Source organism: Cucurbitaria berberidis, assembly GCF_010015615.1.
Source record: "Cucurbitaria berberidis CBS 394.84 unplaced genomic scaffold K460scaffold_2, whole genome shotgun sequence".
NCBI classification, from domain to species: domain Eukaryota; kingdom Fungi; phylum Ascomycota; class Dothideomycetes; order Pleosporales; family Cucurbitariaceae; genus Cucurbitaria; species Cucurbitaria berberidis.
This window is the reverse complement of record NW_024468936.1, coordinates 1,281,626-1,295,968: the sequence shown is the minus strand read 5'-3', so window position 1 is coordinate 1,295,968 and position 14,343 is coordinate 1,281,626. Positions and strand designations below refer to the sequence as shown.

The 14,343-nt window shown below is 53.7% G+C and overlaps 7 protein-coding genes across 7 annotated transcripts; 2 read left to right on the top strand and 5 right to left on the bottom strand.

Annotated features, from left to right (window-relative positions):
- Positions 1 to 3: 3 nt before the first annotated feature.
- K460DRAFT_363425 (uncharacterized protein) lies at positions 4 to 1,884 on the bottom strand. Its single transcript, XM_040932814.1, has 2 exons — positions 1,787 to 1,884; positions 4 to 1,725 (listed from the first exon to the last, which is right to left on the bottom strand). Exon 2 carries the CDS (start codon positions 1,689 to 1,691, stop codon positions 96 to 98), a length of 1,596 nt encoding a protein of 531 aa, XP_040789898.1. The 5' UTR covers positions 1,692 to 1,725; positions 1,787 to 1,884; the 3' UTR covers positions 4 to 95.
- A 238-nt stretch (positions 1,885 to 2,122) lies between these two features.
- On the top strand, positions 2,123 to 4,127 carry K460DRAFT_374414 (ankyrin repeat and zinc finger domain-containing protein 1; the record flags this gene model as incomplete). The annotated part of the gene is made up of 2 exons (XM_040934664.1): positions 2,123 to 2,165; positions 2,215 to 4,127. The coding sequence occupies 2 exons, from the start codon at positions 2,123 to 2,125 to the stop codon at positions 4,125 to 4,127; spliced, it is 1,956 nt and encodes a 651-aa protein (XP_040789897.1).
- Positions 4,128 to 4,294: 167 nt separating this feature from the next.
- On the bottom strand, positions 4,295 to 6,152 carry K460DRAFT_383759 (uncharacterized protein; the record flags this gene model as incomplete). Its single annotated transcript, XM_040935467.1, has 2 exons — positions 4,463 to 6,152; positions 4,295 to 4,324 (listed from the first exon to the last, which is right to left on the bottom strand). Exons 1-2 carry the CDS (start codon positions 6,041 to 6,043, stop codon positions 4,295 to 4,297), a joined length of 1,611 nt encoding a protein of 536 aa, XP_040789896.1. The 5' UTR covers positions 6,044 to 6,152.
- A 95-nt stretch (positions 6,153 to 6,247) lies between these two features.
- Positions 6,248 to 11,364, top strand: K460DRAFT_332204 (protein transport protein sec73). Its single transcript, XM_040930829.1, has 2 exons — positions 6,248 to 7,000; positions 7,061 to 11,364. Exons 1-2 carry the CDS (start codon positions 6,640 to 6,642, stop codon positions 10,993 to 10,995), a joined length of 4,296 nt encoding a protein of 1,431 aa, XP_040789895.1. The 5' UTR covers positions 6,248 to 6,639; the 3' UTR covers positions 10,996 to 11,364.
- K460DRAFT_56903 (uncharacterized protein) lies at positions 11,080 to 11,869 on the bottom strand. Its single transcript, XM_040938528.1, has one exon. The coding sequence runs from the start codon at positions 11,583 to 11,585 to the stop codon at positions 11,163 to 11,165; it is 423 nt and encodes a 140-aa protein (XP_040789894.1). The 5' UTR covers positions 11,586 to 11,869; the 3' UTR covers positions 11,080 to 11,162.
- On the bottom strand, positions 11,591 to 12,302 carry K460DRAFT_279205 (phosphoribosylglycinamide formyltransferase; the record flags this gene model as incomplete). Its single annotated transcript, XM_040928315.1, has 2 exons — positions 11,591 to 12,113; positions 12,178 to 12,302. 2 exons carry the CDS (start codon positions 12,300 to 12,302, stop codon positions 11,591 to 11,593), a joined length of 648 nt encoding a protein of 215 aa, XP_040789893.1.
- A 347-nt stretch (positions 12,303 to 12,649) lies between these two features.
- On the bottom strand, positions 12,650 to 14,313 carry K460DRAFT_374410 (histone acetyltransferase type B; the record flags this gene model as incomplete). Its single annotated transcript, XM_040934663.1, has 2 exons — positions 12,650 to 14,175; positions 14,292 to 14,313. The coding sequence occupies 2 exons, from the start codon at positions 14,311 to 14,313 to the stop codon at positions 12,650 to 12,652; spliced, it is 1,548 nt and encodes a 515-aa protein (XP_040789892.1).
- Positions 14,314 to 14,343: the final 30 nt, after the last annotated feature.

Genomic DNA, 14,343 nt, shown 5'->3' with positions numbered 1-14,343 from the left:
AGTGGCTTGGCTATTACCCCACCCATTGGGCAGCAAGTGATGGGCGAGGCCGACCTTCGTACAAGATTGATATGACGTACATGATCCTTAAGTACCTAGGTATGCCCGTTCTGAAGTTCCCCCCAATACCAAATCGGCTGCTCAGCAAGATACTGGCTCATAGCCATCTCGGGTTCCAGACGAGGCAGTTCGTCAACGTAAATCCAAACCCATTCATCCTCTTCTTCCCAACCCCAAGTCTTACATGATAGCATATACTCGTCGTTTTCAAGATCTTTTAACCAAGTACCATTCTCCCCCGAAACGGATTGTACCCAGACCCATCCTGGTTCCACGTAGTCCAATGAAACGAGATCATCTCCCAAAGTGTCGCCAGATCGAGATGTGAATTCGACGCCAGCCCCTGCAAAAGCATTTTGGAGGTCTTTTAGCTGTATTTGGCAGGGGAATATACACCTCAGAGGGTCCCAGTCTACTATTGCTAATTTCCTCAAGGCAGGGAGAGACGTGCGTATCGTCGGTGCTAGGGTTTGAAGAGTATGGGCGAATGTATTGGATGGGACGTCGTCGTCGTCGTCGTCATCATTGTTGGCTTGAAGGGCGAGATGCTGGACATTGCGGGGAAGATATCGCAGAAAGGCTGTTAGGGCCTCCGGATCAGTCGTCTGTTCGTGGCGCGGGAAGAAGCAGTAGACATCAAGGTCTAGGGAATGCAGATCCTTGAGGTCCCTCAGCACCTTGAGAACGCCTATATCGGGTACCGTACTCCAGTCTCTAAGGCGAAGGGCCTCGAGCGAACTACAATGTTGTACGATGCTGATCAATAGCGATTGGAACTTCTTATCCTCACTGCCCTCGACATTCTCAAAATCAAACGTTTTGAGGCATCGAAATGCTTTGAGCAGTGGTATAATATCAGCTGTACCTGTATAGCAATGTGCCACATGGAAGTGCTTGAGGAAGGATCCTTTCTCTCGCAAAATTTGAGACGACTCGCTATCAACTCCCCACGGCAATTCTGTGTTTAACGGTGCCGGCTCACGATTGGTTGTTAAGTAATCGAGCTTTAGTGTCTGCAGTGAGGGAATCGTGAAGAGTGGGAGAACGTGTCGGATGCGCATTGGGCCAGCTACCTTCACCTCCACCAGGTTGGCGAACAAGTGCGCGTGGTCTGCTACTGGCTTCAACCAGTGCGTAGAACCTTTCCAGGAGTGAACTCCGAACCCAGCAATGTCGAGTACCTTTATGTTCGGCGTGAACATGAGCAACGCGCTTAAATATGCCTGTTCGTCCGCGGTATGTGAGTGTGCTCCGATTGTCAGATCAGGAAACGCATCGGCGAGTTCGTTCGCAGAAACAGTTCCGAAAGCTCGAATGTTGGCTGCAATACGTTCCTTCTCTGCGATTGATAGCAAGTCAAAGAACTGGAAGGGATAGCTGGAGTCTTGATAGCCCCAAGTGATATGCTTGACACATTGTGCGAGTTCAGAGGAAGACGATATGGTGCGAAGGAATGATTCAGGATGTCCGAGACGAAATGCATACGTTCCATATAGGTGACTCTTGAGTAGACGATAGAACCGCTTGTTCACCAAACTGAGAGCCCATATAAAGCACCGATTGCGATCCAGCTCTTGGGCTACTAGGTAGCCGAGGATCTCGAGGACCAATTCATCGGGCAGAGTTTCCATATTGGTTGACTGTGGGAAACCGAAAGATTGATGGCTAGTCTCGATAAGTTGAAGCATTTTTTAACCCTTTGCAAGCTATGGCTGGAGTTGTATACCTTATTAGTGAGGCCAACCGGTTTCTGAAGGAGTTATATGTTTGTGTTTGATTTTATGAATGGCAGTGAAAGAGGGAAAATTGTAGAACGTGGGTCCATAGGGGTTAAAAGTTAGACTATGGACACCAAAGAAAATCCTTGGTAACTGAACGAATGTTACGGGGTTCGGGTGGTAGCTGGACAAAGTGAAAGTGGACGCGCAGTGACTTGGCGGGGCTATGACTCGTGTAAAGGGCGGATGCACGTCATGTTCGACGCCCCACCAGCGCAAAGTGGTAGCCTCCGAATACACAATCCTCTCCATCTTCTCACAGCTACACCGTTAGATCGCACAAAATGGCCCAGAAAGGAGAGCATCTGCTACAGCGACCACTGTATGGTAGGCAAACCCCTAGGTTCGATCTGCCAACAGCTACTAATATATGTAGTTTTTGATCTCCCGGAAGAGCTCTTGGCCACACTCACGCTTAAGGACCAGACCGCACGCCCTATCCAGGACGCGCCGCCTCAAGTGGATAGCCCGATACCCGAGTCGATAGATGTGGAAGATGGCCCAACAAAGGCAACATCCTGCAACCTTTGCGCACTCAGCTTCGGATCAGTAGCTGAACAACGCAGCCACGTTCGATCCGACCTCCATGGGTACAACCTCAAGCAGAAGATAAAAGGCGCGAAGCCAGTTGGCGAGGCAGACTTTGAGAGGCTCATTGGAGATCTTGACGAGAGTCTATCAGGCTCCGAGTCCTCGGAATCCGAGGACGACGAGGATGAAGAGGATGGAAGCAAGCCGAAGGAGTCCACCCTGAGCGCACTTTTGAAGAAACAGGCGAAGATTTCGAATCCCGAGTTTGACGAGTTTGAATCACGGAAGAGACAACGTGGACCGGGAAAGCCTCCGTTACTTTGGTTCTCGTCACCGACAATACCGGATAACATGTCGCTAGGGGTATACCGTGCACTCTTTTCGGTTGCAGAGCAAGAGGAGGAGGCACACATCATGGATACTTTACGGAAGAAGCAGCTCTCGCCGAAGCAGGCTCCCAAAGTCAAGGCGAACGAAGGCGGCGTCCCGTTGCCTGGAACAGACCTCGGACCCCACTACTTCCTCTGCATGATCGGGGGTGGTCATTTCGCAGCGATGGTTATTGCATTAGCACCAAAGACGGGAAAGAAGCACACAGGCGCGGATGAGCGGTCCGCAACTGTCATCGCGCACAAGACCTTCCACAGGTACACAACCCGTCGGAAACAGGGAGGGTCTCAATCGGCAAACGACAATGCCAAGGGGAATGCGCACTCGGCTGGTTCTTCGATACGTCGGTACAACGAAGTTGCACTTACAAATGAAGTTCGAGAGTTGCTGTTGAGCTGGAAGAGCATGATTGATACAGCAGAATTGATTTTTGTCCGAGCGACTGGTAGCACGAATCGAAGGACATTGTTTGGACCATACGAGGGACAGGTGCTTCGAAACAACGATGCACGGAATCGAGGTTTTCCATTCAGCACACGGCGGGCAACGCAAAAGGAGCTCATGCGCGCCTTTGTTGAGCTCACGCGCGTCAAGCAGAGCACTATCGACGAAGCAACACTGGCTGCTCTCAATGCCCCTCAAACAGACAGCACCACATCGACACCAGCGCCAGCAAAGCCCAAGCCTCCAAAACCAACTAAGGAGGAAGAGGCCGCAGCTCTCCACACCTCTCAAATTATACCCCTCATCAAACGGTCAAAGGTTCCTGCGCTTCTCAACTACCTGAAGACAAATAGCATCCCGTCAACATTTACGTTCTACCCTGAAACCCACCATACACCAACGCCTCTCCACCTCGCTGCATCCCTCAACTCAGCACCAATCGTTCTCGCACTTCTCACAAAAGGAGGCGCAGATCCCACAATCATGAACGACGATGCCCGAACTCCCTTCACTCTTGCCGGCGACCGCACGACACGCGATGCCTTCCGCGTCGCACGCTCCGAACTCGGCGAAAGCGCATGGAATTGGGAGAAAGCTGATGTCCCCGCCGCGCTATCAAAAGCCGAAGCCGAGAAGCGGGACGCGCAGGATAAGAGCGAGAAAGCCGCTGAGAGCAAAGCCGAGTCTGAGCGCAGGAAAGCTGAAGCTGAGCGGTTGAGGAAGGAGAGCGAGGCCGAGGAGGTGAAGAGGCGGGAGCAAAGGCTCGGCAAGGGGAAGGCGCTGGGCGTGCTGCCGGTGAAGACTGGTGCGGAGCTGAGGGAAGAAGAGGCGAGGGGGTTGACGCCAGAGGCTAGAGCGCGGATAGAGAGGGAGAGGAGGGCCAGGGCGGCGGAAGAGCGGTTTAAGAGGATGCAGGGGAGTTGACCAGCTGTGGCGGGTTTGGCGCTGGCGGGCGTGTTTGGAGGTTATCTTCTGTGGAGGCACAGGAGCAGGCCATGACTGATAATCAAGAGATGCTGTTAAGCTAAAAGCACCACATCACACACACCCGCAAAGCGTCATTGTTGAAGAGAAAGAAAAAGGTATATTCATTACAACTCTATAGACTCAGCCTCAACAGGCTGAAAGTCGCCTTCGTCCACGATACCTGGACTTTGGTGTTCCTCCCATAACTTCTCCATGCCTTCCGCTTCCTTGGTCTGCTCAGTCCGCCCCCTCTCACCCTGCATCTTGTCATTAGCATCGCTGCTCAAGCCCACCTCACCGAGCATAAAGCGGCCAAAGTAAAGCACCGCATCGAGCATCTCCTCGCCCGTGGGCACGATATTCTCCTTTGGTAAGAGAAACCCGTACGACCCCGTGTCGCGTAGTTTAACCTGGTACGAGTACCTGACTCTGAGCTCATGGTAGAACCAATCCAGCGCGCTGCCGCCGCCACTTTCGATGCGCGGGAGAATGATCTTCTTCTTGTTATTGTTGATTGTTGATAAAGCAACGTTGCCTTCGCATGCGCTCGTGACTTTGTATGCGTGTCCTTTGCGCGAGACGCGAATTGCTTTTGCGAGGCCGAGGGCGAGCTCTTCCAGGTCTTCGATCGAGGGGGGTTCGTCTTCGCAGGAGTATGAAAATGGATAGAGAATTTGTTGCGAGTAGGAGTGGAGGTCTAGGAATCCTACAATTTCGACGTTGTTGTTTTCCGTCTCGTTCTTCGCCCAGGCTGCAAATCTCTGGGCTTCGACGCCATCAAAGGGTGCGTCGCCAGCGAAGGATTCGGAGCACGGATTCGTGCGGGTGATGTCGCCGTCCCATTTGAAGGGGTAGCTGCGGTCGAGATCAAGGCCGCGACAGAAGCGGAGGCTGGTGGGTTGCCTGTTCTTTCTCCAGAGTCTGTCTGTTTCCCACGAGTAGACATAACCATCAGGGTTGAGTGTAGGCACAAAGACGAAGTCGAAGGCTTCGAGGAGGCGGGTGACAGAGTGGTCCTTTCCGTATGCGTTGATGAGAGACCAGGCGAGGTAGTTTACTGTGCTTGTTGATATCCACTCGCGCGCATGGGAACCGCCCGTGATGATGACCGTCTTCCTCGGTTTTGAGGGCTCGTCGTTGTTGGTGGGGTGCACGCCGACACGCAGAGCGGGGATGTCGCGCCCTTCGTAACTTATGCCGACAATGATGCGGCGGACGTGCGTGGTGAACATGGAGGACATCAAATGCATCCATGGGCTAATGACAGACAGTGGCTGGTAGTCCTGGAAGAAGGGGTGGCCCTTGACGCGGGGAGATGTTGTGAGTTGTGGAGAGAAGCGGTCGCTTTGGTGTGATTGTGTTACAGAGGGCGAGGGGTACGAGTCGAAGATGGCTTGGGCGAGGTCGAGGTCTTGCATTAGGGGTTCGTGGGATGTTTGGAGCGAAGGAGGGAGGAGGCCGAGGAGGGAAGGCACGACGTCCTTTGCTATCCTGATGTCGCACCAGTCTTGGTTGAACTCCCAGACGTCGAGGAAGAGGATGTCGGCTGCCTCTGCCAGTGCGGATGCCTCGTCCTCTGTGCGAATTGTAAACCTCAATACCACGTCGTCGCCATATCGTGCCACGAGCTCGTCTCCTGGCGCATTGTCTGGCGCATTCTTCTCGCCATCACTTCCCACTCTCTTTTGGGCTTCGGGCAGTCCCCATATCCTCCTTATTACAGCATCGGACAGTATCCGCCAGGGCCGCGGCGAGTGGTTGTGGTTGGAGGCAGCGTCATGGGGGAAGAAGCGCGCATTGTCGTGCGGGGCGGCAGTGAGCAGTGAGGGACAGAGCAGCAGCAGGCTCAGGACAGAAAAGGAGGCCTGACGCATTGGAACAGCATCTAACGAAGGAGAGAACAGAAGGAAAGGGTGACGTCGCCGGCGAGGGCTGGCGGGATGTGGATGTGGACTGAAGGTAGGCGGGCTATCTATCAGTGATGCCTGGCTGGACCTGACCGTAAACGTGGGAATTGTGGCTGGTGCAGAGGCAAGCGCGACTCCACGGGCCTAGCGTCGCGGGCCACCTCTCCACCGAGCATCCCTCCCAGGGTACCAATGCGCTGAAAGACAGCTGGGCTTGGTGAAGCTGGCTGACGACCTCCCTTTTCGCCTGCTTTCTCATACAAAGCTATATAGCATTGCCTGCCAGTGTTTGCCAAATAGTCTGCAGCCCGTCATTCCCAGCCCTGCACTACACTACACTACACAACACTATACCACACACACACCATCACCCTCTTGGCCCAGCACCTCCCCGACTCATCCTAGCACTACTACCACCTCAGCCTTACTACTACGGCGTGCCTCATCCGAACTCGCCCTGCCCTGCCCTGACCACGTCGGCCGCACCGCTTCCACCGCTGTGCCATGTACCGCGCTGTGACTCCCTATCTGCGTAGATGAGCTGCTAGCCCGCGTGAGCAGCAATGCCTCTGAGGGCTCTCCGACCAGGCCGCAGCGACCGAGACCTCAAGCGCCGCAGCACCCTCGACCCCGGCAACTTCTTCAGGCGCGGCGACAGGGACAAGTCGAGCGAGAATCTCAGTGCCACCCGCATAGCCGTCTCTGAAGATGGCGGCCGACCTCTCTCCACCGACGTTGCGCGGCCCTCGACCAGCCATGACGACTCCCCGCCCTCTCCGCCCGTACAGGAGTCGACGCCAAACACGCGGCGGTTCAGCATGATGCGCTTTCGCCATGCCTCTGACCCGCAGCTGTCGTCCAAAGCAAAAGAGCACGCTGCCCGCGATGCAGCCCCGCCCGTCCCTGCGATGCCCAACGCCGAGCGTATGTCTGCGAATCCGCTTATTCAAATGCCCTCAGTGCTGACGTATCGTGTCCATATAGCCCCTGCAATCATAACCACTGCACCCACCGTCATCGAACAGGACGAGAACCAGGAGAATGCCGCGCCCAAGAAGCGAGGTAGGCTGCAGCAATTCACCCTTCGCCGCCGCTCCTTCGACCCCTCGATAGTCGACCGACCAAACACGCTGCGCAAGTCCATGGACAAGAAGCGGAGGCCGCTGGGGTTCAAGAAAAGTCATGGCAATCTGATCGAGGAAAACGAGCGCCTGTCCATGAGCCAGCAGCGGCCTGAGACGCTTGCTGAGCCACGAGAGTCTGTGGAAAGCACCACCGCCTTGGCCCCTCCTTCTCTTGCCCGGGCATCAGAGTCGTCGCGATCAGACGGAAGTTCCGGTGGACATGTCTCCTTCGAACAGACTGCACGACCCCAACACCCACCCAGACTGGGCTCTGGACGCTTTGGCTTTGGCCGTCGAAAACCACGCGCATCTTTATTCCCACTTCCTATGAAAATCGACCCTCCCCGCTTTCCGGACACAGCGCCCGCTACGCCTCGCGTCTCTACCGGTGGTGTGAGTTCTGGCTCGCCTCCCCAGTCCCCCACCGAGAGCCCTCCTTTGACCGCACGCCGTCTGAACCATGGCGAACCCGGCACGCAGACCCCACCGATGCCCTCTGCTTCGCAAGTCGCTCTAGCTGCTACGTCACTGAATCTCGCATCAGCTGGCGCAGGCGCCCTCTTTCGAAACGATTCTACCAAATCGATACCCAAGTCAGTACGTTCCGCTCGCTCGCCACGCGCCGCCGCTCCAATGCGTCTTGGTTTGCGAGGACGCTCGTCCACAATGGGCTCTTTGGGCGGCCATTCCGACGATGCTACATCACCCACTCCGCCCAATGGCCCAAGCGGAAGGAACTCGACGTCCACTACAGCTGGGAGAAGTAGCTTCAGTAATCTATTTGGCCTGAGCTCAAGATTCCGTCAGAACTCCGGGCCAGATTCACCCAGATATGGCTCACCTGCTCACGGTTTCTTAGGGAACTCGGCCTTGTCATCTCATCAAAACTCCTTTAACATCAGCCGAGAGACGCTTGTACTACCAGAGCGAGAAGAAGGCGAGACGCCAGGCCGCTACCTGGAAAGGATCGAGGCGAACAATGTCGATAAGAGCGTCATTGCGAGCTTCCTCAGCAAAACCGACGATGCATTTCTTCTTTCAGTCTTACGAAGCTATATGCGGAGATTCGCCTTCTTTGGTGACCCACTCGACATAGCGATACGCAAACTGCTCATGCAGATTGAGCTTCCCAAAGAAACCCAGCAGATCGACAGGGTACTTCAAGGGTTTGCCGATCGTTATCATGAGTGCAACCCGGGCATCTACCTTAACACAGACAAGGCGTATTTCATCTCTTTTTCCATCATCATTCTACATACCGATGTCTTCAATAAGAACAACAAACGGAAAATGCAGAGACCAGACTACATCAAGAACTCCTCTTGTGAAGGTGTTTCCGACGACGTCCTTGGCTGCTTCTACGACAACATTGTCTATACGCCCTTCATACACATCGAGGATGAAGTCGACTTGAAGAACATTTCATCGAAAAAGAGCAAGAGAACAGCCGTGCTCAAGGGACCGATGAACGACCCAGCAAGGAAGGCGGCCAAAGAGCCCATTGATCCGTATACCCTAATATTCGAGGGTAAATTGGATGCTCTCCGCCCTACCCTTCGAGACGTCATGAACCTGGATGATCCGTATAATGATATTGGAACTGCGGCAAACCTGGATACAAAGAACATTTACAAGTTGTTTTCACGATATGGCGTCATCCAAATCGTGTCCTCACGGTCCAGACCCGAGGCCTTCATGTCGGAAGCTGCCCAGGAGAACCCACTGGGGACATCGGTTGGTATAGTCGAGATGCCAGTCACCAAGGTTGGCATCTTATGGAGGAAGGATACCAAGCGGAAGAAAGCAAGATCTCCGTGGCAAGAATGGGGTGCTGTCCTCACCCGCTCAGGTCTCTCTCTCTTCCGAAACTCCAGCTGGACAAGGAACCTGATGAGCCAGCATGAACAGCATCTAAAGCGGGGTGAAACTGGGCCTGTCCTGTTCCAACCTCCGCTTGAAAACTTCAAACAGGACCATATAATACCCATGGATGGTGCAGTCGCCCTCGTCGACAACACATATAGGAAACATAAACATTCCTTCGTCATGTTCACCAAGGCAGGCGAGGAAACCTTCCTGGCCGATAGTGAGAAGGACCTAAACGAGTGGTTGGGCGTGCTAAATTACACCGCGGCTTTCGAGACGCTCGGTGTTCGATCAAGAGGCATGATAGGCGGCTTGTATGAAGGACAAAGGAACAGGGGTATCCGCCGCCTCGACTCCTCGCAATCTTCCAAATCAATACCTACATCAACCGGCGAGGTCACGATTCAGAGCGGGAGGATTGATAGTCAATTCGCACAACAAATGATGAATGCACGGAAGGAGCTGATGCAGGTACGAATAGCCGAGTCAGAAGAGAAGCTTGCAACAGCAATCAGAGAATTGGAGGCCCGCCTTAGGGACGCGCGACACCTTCAGATTCTTGCACCCATACAACCGAAAACACGAGAACTGGTCATCCACGCTGCTGGTCGATTAGCCGCTAAGCTCAAATGGTCCCGCATCGAGATATGGCGGATGAAGTGTCATCGTGATATATTGGCACAGGAACTGGAAGACGAGAAGCAAGGGGCTGCCGAAAAGCAGGCTCGCATTGATAGAATATCGGAATCAGCACAACCCCCGCTGCCTCCACTTTCACAACAACAATCCCACCGGGCGTCCAAGATTAGCGGACTGGCGCGATTAACATCCAAGACTAGTTCGCTCACCAGTGGTCAGAAGCCACCACTCTCTCCAGGGGCGTCCTCAGCTCGTCCTGGGACTAAGTCATCCCGGGGTTCAGACTTTGGTGTGGATGAGGCGTTCAAAACGCCCCCAGAGACTTCTCGCCAGTATAGTCCCACTGATCCATCGGCCCAATTCCACGTTCCTCCCTTGAATTTCAGTCCTCATACATCAGATCGACGAAGTTCGTTTGCTAGCTCGTCAGCACAGTCTCCTAGGCTATTTCCACACGATAAACGACCGTCTATATCCACAATGGGTGGCGGTACTGTGGACTCAGACAGCGATTCTGATGATCATTCGAGATACACTACCCCACCACCTATTGAGTCGGACTCTATAGAGCCCAAGACCCCTGAGATACCTTCTCTGGATGGCTTACATCGGGATCCAGCTACCGAGTCTGAGAACGAGCAGACTTTTGCATCGCTTACGGGTTCGCCTGCATCACGCGCAAAGCACAGACGAAGCTTGCATCGCACACTTCGAGAGTCTCATGGCAGTTCATCTCACCGCCGTAGTCAGAAAGGCAGAGACTCCGCGTCCACGATTGTTAGCGACGATACCCCAGAAAGCGATCGTTTGACCCGCGGCCATGGGAGCTTCACGGTTCACGGTAAAAAGGCATCTGTAATCCAATTTGGCTCCGATTGGCACAACACTACAGCGGAGGAGCGGTTAAAGACCAAGAAGCAGCTTCAGGAGGCACAAGGTGCCGCTTCTGCTGATGAAAGAGATGGCAACAGTATCGTGAGCAACGGTACATCCATGAGCCCGGGTGCTGATGGCAATGAAGAGAATACGCCGCGAAGACTTGCTGCCGAAGTTTCGAAACAGCGACACGTGTCTGCGCAAACCATCACGCCCTCGAATTACCGTGAGTCGCTCAAGGAACAACATTCAGACGACGACGGTGCTTCTGAAATGAGCGACATTGAAGAGGAGTCACCGACGACGACGAAGGAACGAATATCGGCCGAGCCGGCTACCCAGGAGAAAGAAACGAGTTTTAGTATTGCGAACCTAAACCCACTGCCATCCAGCCCGCAAGCAACTGGGACATGATTGAACGAACTCGTGTCATTAATGTTTTTTATTGTTGCGGGACCTCAAAAGCGAGTCACTTTACAGCATGCATAGCATCGCACACGAGCAACAAAGGAAAAATCCACCACCTGTTCCCTTGTCACACTTTCACATAGCTTTCTTTCTTTTCAGCATATACGCACGTTTCACACATACAAGCATGGCGCGGCGGCTTTTGGCAGGGTAGTAATCGGACCAAAACAACTGTTCTTTCCCCCCTTCTTTTGCTTTGTTTCATCATGGCGGTGGCGCATTTTTGTATCTATAGACGGGACTGACTGTGAAGTGGCGTTTCTCTCGTGGGTGTAGGGGCAGGAGGAAGGGCGAGGAGTTGTGATTGGCTTGGAGTATCCGGGACGATACCAATGGTGGTGAGATGGGTATGTTGGATTTGTGTCGAGTTTAGTAGTGTAAACGGAGAATTGAACGAAACTGCTACATATGATCAGCTTTTTGTGATATGCTTTGTCTTCGTGCTCAGCGTGCTGAGATTCTTCACAACTAGACGGGCCACAGATGTAGCATTTTGTGTATTCCTGGGTATCATCATCTTCTCTCTCTATCCACATCCACCTTACTTCTTCCCCAACCCCTCAAGCGTCCTCCTCGTCCCCTCAACAATAAGCCCATGCTCGACCTCATGAATCCTCGCCTCGAGCTCCTCCAAGCTCTCCTCGCGCCGTAACGCCACCTCAGCCGTAACAATCGCCTCGCCCGCATCCACCTCGGCAATAACCTCATGAATCATAACGCCCGTGCGCGCCAACCCCTCTTCCCTCCCCGCCCTCCACGCGCGCTCAATCGCGCCCGCGCCCGCAAATTCGCCCGGCAGCGCGGGGTGCAGATTGATGATCTTGATTCCTGCGTCTGCCATGGGCGAGAGGAACGACGGCGTCACGATGTGCATCCAGCCCGCGCAGACAATCAGGTCGGGCCGCGGGTCCAACGCGAGGATTATAGACGAGAGGTCGACGTCGTAGGCTGTGCGGGCGCGTTGGGTGTCTGTCGGGTGGGCTTTCTTGTACGGTACGAGGTTGTGGTATGTTGTGGGTATTGAGGCGTTTGCTGCGCGCGTGAGGCCGTATGCTGCTTTGCGACTGTGTGGGAATGTTAGATTTTCAATCTTGATTTAGTAGGATGGGAGCTTGGGGGTGGCTTTACTTTGATATGACGTGTGAGATGCGTGTGTTAGGGAGCGCGCCGGATGCGCAGGCGTCGATTAGGGCTTGCAGGTTTGACCCGTTGCCGGATATCAGGACGGCGATGTTGAATTGGCGGTCTGCCATTGCTGGAATCTGAACTGGGGGGCGGGCGGAGTAGGAAAAGGTTATTCGCTTGGGGGGATTGGCAAGAAACGTGAGGCTTTGGTTGACATTGAGGTCCAAAATTTTGGGACGTGGGGTAATTAACCCCGCCATGTCGGAATTAAGCACTAGGTCTTCCTGTGCTGGAACCTTCACAGTACTTGAATAATCATTATGGGGTATTAACTACATGTACTATGGGCCCTCCGAGAGCCCCATCCCACATACGATGGCCGGAATAGCCTTAAAGACCTTTTGTAATTAGCGAACGGCATGAGCGTCGGTATGTTAACGTCTCTAGTTCTCCCCGCCATGTCTGCCTCCAATATCTATGCCCTCGTCCGCTTGGAGCTAGCCACCGATTCACTTTCCATATCCTCCCACTCATCATCCTCGTCGTCGTCAATGATGGCCCGCTTCCGCTTGCTTCGGCTCTTGGCGCCGTTTGACGAGGCTTGGCCTGCTACCCAGTTGGCTCTCTTCTTAAGGCCTTCGAGGCGCTCTTCAAACTCCTCCTGCTGGCTATCCACAGCTGATTCTAGCTTCTCGACCTTCTCGGCGGCGTCCTCCATTTGGTCTAGGGCATCGGCATTTTGGCTGTATATCCGATGTTTCAAGGCCAGTCGCCAAAAGTAGTATTTGCGATCGTTTTCATTGCTAGCCTTGGCTTTGCGTGTGATCCGGGCTCTATTGCGGTGATTTGGAGGAATCGTGGAGAGGAGGTGCAGCTCGACCATTCTATAAAACTGCCTCGTTACGATCTTGGCTTTGTGTCGGAGCTCCTCTAAGTCGCTGCCGTTGCCGAGAATCTGATTTCGCGGAATGGCGGAGTCTTTCCTTAGTGACTCTGGAGGTAGGGTTGAGGCAACCGAGAGTGACTGAAAAGCGGGTAGTGTGCGCAGGTAGGTGATGTCGCTGTAGTCTCGCATGGCATCAAAGTCCTCGCTTGGATCTTCGACGGGGATTTCGTAGATGAAAGGCTTGCTGACTAGATCCTGGAAGATAGTATCATACAGTCGTGAACCGAGAGACTGGCCTTGATATGGTGGCAGAATTAGGAATTGTGATATGCGCTCTCTCGAAGTGGTTTCAAGTCGGTTGATCTTCTCGTTGAAAACAAACGTCTCGGGATCCTGTGTCAGACGGGGAGGCGTGTACTTTCCGGCGTCCCCATTGGTCTTTTCTGACGGCGGTGACGGAAGCTGTTTCGTGGCACGCATGATGTCAAACGTGGGGAAAATCCAAGAACGATACGAAGTGGAGAATCCGGATAGAGTGTAGGGAGAGAACGCGTTGTCTTGCAGAGGTGTAACCTCGTACAGCAGGTAGATTGACCAACGATCGAAAGTGTCTTCATAGTCTAATCCTTCTGTTGTGGCGCCTTCGATAAAGAGCAAGACGAGGATCTTCATGTTGGTCCAGATGCGCCTAGCAGCAGGATCGGCCATGGACGCCTTCCATATCTCATACTGCTTTCCGTGAAGCTCGAAGCTATTCAAGCGTTCTCCGGGAGGCTTCCAGTCCTTTGATGTTGCGTCTACATTGTCATCGATGGATTCGGGCAGGTGCTTGCGAAACAGCTCGGGCGAAAGATCTACCTGAGTCAGGTCGGGAGAGATCTTCTTGAGGTCTAGCTCCTGGTCGAACTGTATCTTTAGCTGCGGCTTGAGGTCGTTTGCGCGGAAGTCGAGGTCTATGCGAGGGTTCTTGTAGCCGGCGATAGTTTCTTGTTCGTCGATTACGGTGTATGTGAAGCTGGGGTTGAAGGAATCCTGGAGGATGCGAGCAGGCTCGTTTGCGTCATTGACGGTACGGTAGAGGTTGATGAAGAAGCACTCGTTCGAGTTGGTGACCCCTAGAGGCTGTTAGATGCGATATCCAAGCTAATGTTCAAGGAGTGCGTTGGTTATCATTTCCAGCTGGGGGTTGGCGTCGCAAAGAGGCAAGACAGGGTTTGCGCCGGCGACTTACAATCATCGAGATCGAGCTCCATGGCTGCAGAGTTGACGGAGCTGCGCAGTGC